Source organism: Azolla caroliniana, unplaced genomic scaffold, assembly GCF_043228905.1.
Source record: "Azolla caroliniana isolate FFs.n. ecotype wild unplaced genomic scaffold, voAzoCaro1.0.p SCAF_7, whole genome shotgun sequence".
Lineage (NCBI taxonomy): Eukaryota > Viridiplantae > Streptophyta > Polypodiopsida > Salviniales > Salviniaceae > Azolla > Azolla caroliniana.
In genome coordinates, this window is record NW_028230442.1 from 22227036 (window position 1) to 22232145 (window position 5110).

A 5110-nucleotide genomic window follows, 5' to 3' on the forward strand; every position below is an offset into this window, starting at 1 on the left:
AAATAGGAAGCAACCATTAACTCATGGACAACAAATGTAACGTAGGGCCACAATCTTGGGAACAACCCCCGTAGGCTAGTTGGGCTTTACAAGTTTCGAAGTAAGATAAAATAAAATAAAATAAAGTGTGTGGGATTGTGCAAAAAGTTTGAATGTTTTCAATGTTTAGAATTTCATGGACTACAAAGTAACGTCATCCATCACGAAGGAAACTAATCTAATTGCCACTCGTGCTAAATGTGGGGGTAAAAGGTGATGTTCCACTCGAAAAGCATGCTCAAATTCATGAATATATACCTTTCTCATTTCTTCAAGATCATAAATTAAGCAAGAACGATATGCCATGAATTAGGCAAGTTCACAAGAACTTCCTCCTATAATCAAGTTGGAAACTAAGACTAGGTTTTGTTGGAACTTGAAATTTGTAAATAAGGCTTTTTTGTCATCATCAAGAAAACGTAAATGCGGAATTCATTCTAGGTATTTTAATCAAGGACATTTTGTGGTAGCTCCAATGAACTTAGTTGCGACTTATTCTCTTGCTTAATTTGGTCAAAAAAAGAAAACACATTAATAAAACCATCATTTCTACTATATTGTGCTTTGTTTTATGTGGTAATACTAGATTAATTGTAAGTTGTAGCTAGATTGCTTTAGGGTTTTCTAAATCCCCTATTATGGCTACATCACTTTGTATATTTTGCTTCATTTATAGATCCAAATTTTGGTATCGTTCCTACTATCTTTAGATTTGTGTTTAAAAGAAATACTAGATGTTCCTAATTTGAACTAGGAAAAATAGCATCATACTCCAAACCTTATTTATTCTTTAACGCGTGAAAAGGCATCTTAAAGGTACACAACAATGCGCAACAAAATTTGAAAATCATTACATGAACAATCATTGAGAAAATTAAACTAAGAAAGTTTACTTACTATTCATCAAGAAAAATTAGTGAAACCCCATATAATGCAGTTAAAAATGACATAAGGGGAAATTATATGCACCGAGAAAAATGTTAGCTTGTAAACATTTAGGTTCATAGTATTTGTAATCGTGGGGCTATTTGATCTCTCACTAACTGATCTATAGCAACGTGTAACTTTTAAGGCAGGCATTGTGCAACTTACAAGAGACGAGCAATCATGAGTAAATAATGCCTTAAAGAGAAAAATGAGGCACTCACAAAAGGCTATCTTGTAATATTAGTATATAATAAGTAGTACGCTATAAGGTAGCTATAAACAAGAACACTTGTGAGAAGTAGATATATTTGTGGTAACTACTTAGAAAACAATGGAAAACATCATAATTCTACATTAGTACTAGTTTAATATCCTGCAAACACTTGTATCTCAATATATTTAATGTTTCTAACTAGGAATTAGCAATTCACAATTGAGGTGTGTGTGTATATATATATATATATTGTGTGTGTGTGTGTTGAGGGATTTGCCTATGACTCACTTAAACCGTCGTGGGAATGATGATGTGTTGTCCTCATATCCACTCTTGCAAAGGAGTGCATCCTATGCAAGTGGCATGTCCGCCTTCGACATTGTGTCCTCTCATGGCAAGTCTTCATTTTTCAATCATCAATCCACTGTGCACACAGAGAGCTTAAAATGGCAACAAGATGCCTTCCATCGACTCCTTCATCTCTCTTTCCTTGCTCGAGAAGGCCTCATTCCTCAAAGAGAGGTTCATGATTGTAAGGTTCACATTCTCGATTTCCTTGTTGAGTCATCGCCGCCTCATCCAGATGTTGATGAGTGGCCAGAATTTACCCGAGACAAACTCCTTTTTTTGCAGGTTGAAACCCACCATTCAATATAATATTTGTTTGTTCTTTTGTGTGGGTAAGAATGGGTCTTAAAGGGACCTTTGGATTAAAAGTTGACTAGAGAACAGGGTGGTAGTAGCTAAGAAGATGCCATAAGTTTTTGTGATATAAAGTCAAAATCGAGGGGTTTGATCGAACCTCTAGAATCACATCATATTTCTCAATGGGGACCTCTTTCTTGTTTATTGAGAGAGCATCATTTTGGGTTATCCAAACCCAATATTTTGGAATCATTTTGGCCTCACAAGATTTGGGTCCAAGTTTTCCCTAATGTGAGCATAATTGTATTTAATAGCCTTAATGTAGATAAGGACATTCATGAGTAGGATGGGCTTTGCTTGATGAGCCTTGAGGATCTTTAGAGTGCCCTTTGTGGTGTGACCAACACTATCCTAAATATAACCACAGGAACTAGACAAGTTAGACTTTATTTTTGGAATAGTAGGCATTACTTGAGTTCTCTAATTTTCTTGTGATCTTATACTCTCTTTTTTCTTACATTAACATTAACGATTCTTAGGAACAATATTGTACTATTTATAGGACCTTCTTTACACGACTTGCATTACTGAAAAAGAGTACCACAATGCAAAGAATACCCTCATCTTGCGTTTGGCTAACCAAGGTGCTATGATCGATGCCAGTGATTTCATCTTTGATACAAGTAATCCCTCCAAAGGCTATGCAAAGGTTGTGAAAGACGAAGAACTAAAACCTACATTAAGAACACCATCACCACTTAGAAGAGCTAAGGTCAAACCCGAGGACTTTCGCACCTTTAGAACATCACAAATCTCAAATAAGGTAGATGGGAATGATAGTGTGAAAGCTCCAACACCCTCATCTCCTTTCAAGCATGTGATGGGGACTCTATCTAGATTAAGCAAGTCTCCAAGTAGAAGTAAGAGCCACATCAAGCCCTCAAGTCCTTTGAAGGCCGAAAAAGTATTTGGGCGATCGCAAATTGCTCGCCCATTCAGCTTTTGGAGAACAGAGCATTGTCCAAAAAGAGATCCTCCAGCTCCTCTTCATCCCTACCATCACAAAACATCCATGGAAACAATGAAAGAAATTTACGATGTGCCAATTAATCCACAACTTGATCCTAATCTAGAACAAGAAAATGATAGAATATCCAATCCCTTTTTGGGTTATAAAGATACCCTTCCAAGTGACAAAGATATGCCAATGCTCGATAAAGGATCAACAAAAAGGGTTTTTTCCAACAATCCTAACAAGTTTAAATCCATGATGAGTGGGTTTATCACGAAGAAACTTGAGCGGTTGGATGTGAAGAAAAAGGAATTAGAAGAAGATGAACAAAATCCATTTTTTGCTACTACAGAAGGGAAGTGGCCAACTTTAAAAGATAGTAAACGTGAAGAAGTTATCATGTCCAATAGTGTGCCAAATTCAAGCTTCCAATATTCTTCCAAGGGAAGTGATTTAGATGATGACAACGATGATGATGAAGATAAATCCTCTTCCCCCCCAAAAAATTACGGATTTGATGACGATGAACACAAAATAGATAGTGATAGCGAGAATCAATACCACCATGAATATGAACACCATATGTCGATAAATCTTGTTAACGAAAGTGAAGGACTAGGGGACAATACTAGAGATTTTGAAAACAAGATGACTTATTCTTCAAGTGAACCTTCGAATACTCTCGTCAACAAGGTAAAATAAAATTAATGCAATTTTTCAAATAAAAAGTTAGGCACTCAATTTTATTGATCGTGACTAAAAGTTTTGCAGGTCTTGGGTGAGAACGTGAAAAATGAGCTTTATAGGATTCAAGCTAATATGACCAAGTTACAACCCGGACAAATGTTCACGTGTGTTCATTTTATGCTTGTATATATATAAATTTTAGTCATCTAAACACTACCTTTTTTGTAACTGATATCTTTTATTCAATGACATATCCCAGCAATGAGCAGATAAACATGATAGCAACAAGATTGCCAATGGATAAATCCGAGTTAAGGAAATTCTTTCCTCGGTAAGTAGTGGGATGGAGAACTCAAATTGATGGTTGATTAACTTATGTTCTTCTTTGCAAACCAATGTGTGCTTAGTGTTTACTTTGTTTTTTTGTTTTTTCAATATGGAATAGAGCATGGTGTGACAGATTCGGCGATGTCGTCCTTGAGGTAGTGCAAAGGGAGCTCAAGGAGCATGTAGAAGATATGGAGGTGGCAAAAAAAACGATATTCAAGCCACGAAACATGTCAACATCCGGCTCGCCCCTACAAAAAAATGATGAAAGTATGCAAAGACCATCATTATCACCTAGTATGCAACATAACCATGTTAAATATCATACACCCCCACGAAGAAGAACAACAACTGACTTCAACAACAAGTGTGTTGACACAACCCTTGATGGGAATTTCTCATCTATGACCCCTTATCCTCAAAGTTCTAACAAACATACAAACAATAGAATTCCAATGAAAGAAAAGCATGTTGCAAAGTTTGCACCACCACAACATGATGTTGGATCTCGGTTCAATGATTTTAACCTCGAGGAAGAGACTATGAGGATGCCAATGTTACGGAGACGTTATGAATATGGATCAAACTCAAAATTGAGGGCATAAATATTGTTCCTCCTAAAATCAATTTGTTCCTTGTATTTTTCACTTCCTCTTTGCTTTTCTTGTTTTAATCAATTTACTACTAAAACATTTTACCACTAAGTATAATCGTCATGAAAATCAAATTCAAAACCACATAATCTTGTCCATCAAATTATCAAGAAAAGACATTGTAATATGTAAGAAACCTATAATTGAGGCAATCAACTAAAAAATCGTGTTGAATACAAATTCAAAATAATGAAATGATGCTTTAAAACTAAAGCTCGAATCTTGAATTGGTTTTGTTAAGCAAAATGTGAAAGAAATGCTTTATATAGATTGTGTTATAGAGAAAGTTTAAGTCTTAAAATATCTTTAATATGTTACATAAGGCCCATATAAGTCAAGGTTATCTAAGGGTACACAATTGCCATGGAGAAACAATGAGTGACACCCGAAATAGTTGAAGAAACATTCATCGTTAATTTTCTTTATACATTACATCTCGTGGCCAATCTAAAGGCATCATCAACTCATGGCATGAATGTTTATGCCCATTAGTTAGAAACAAAATGAATTGGAATAGACTAGGGTGCAAGCCACATGATATTGTGATCATGGTGTATGTATTAAGCGCTTGGACTGCACCACAGTTGATCGTGAAGAAGGGTACAT

At 35.6% G+C, this 5110-nt stretch overlaps 1 protein-coding gene across 1 annotated transcript; it reads left to right on the forward strand.

Moving 5' to 3' along the window:
- Positions 1-1419: 1419 nt before the first annotated feature.
- On the forward strand, positions 1420-4708 carry LOC147862355 (uncharacterized). Its single transcript, XM_087322007.1, has 5 exons — positions 1420-1813; positions 2388-3530; positions 3609-3688; positions 3784-3855; positions 3970-4708. Exons 1-5 carry the CDS (start codon positions 1460-1462, stop codon positions 4454-4456), a joined length of 2136 nt encoding a protein of 711 aa, XP_087178133.1. The 5' UTR covers positions 1420-1459; the 3' UTR covers positions 4457-4708.
- The last annotated feature ends 402 nt before the right edge of the window (positions 4709-5110 follow it).

What these genes read in the sequence shown, in the direction of transcription:
- LOC147862355 (XM_087322007.1), top strand. Translation starts at nt 1,460, where the DNA reads ATGACTCACTTAAACCGTCGTGGGAATGATGATGTGTTGTCCTCATAT. An exon ending in CGAATACTCTCGTCAACAAG is followed by an intron (nt 3,531 to 3,608) that starts GTAAAATAAAAT and finishes AAAGTTTTGCAG; the next exon opens with GTCTTGGGTGAGAACGTGAA. An exon ending in CAACCCGGACAAATGTTCAC is followed by an intron (nt 3,689 to 3,783) that starts GTGTGTTCATTT and finishes GACATATCCCAG; the next exon opens with CAATGAGCAGATAAACATGA.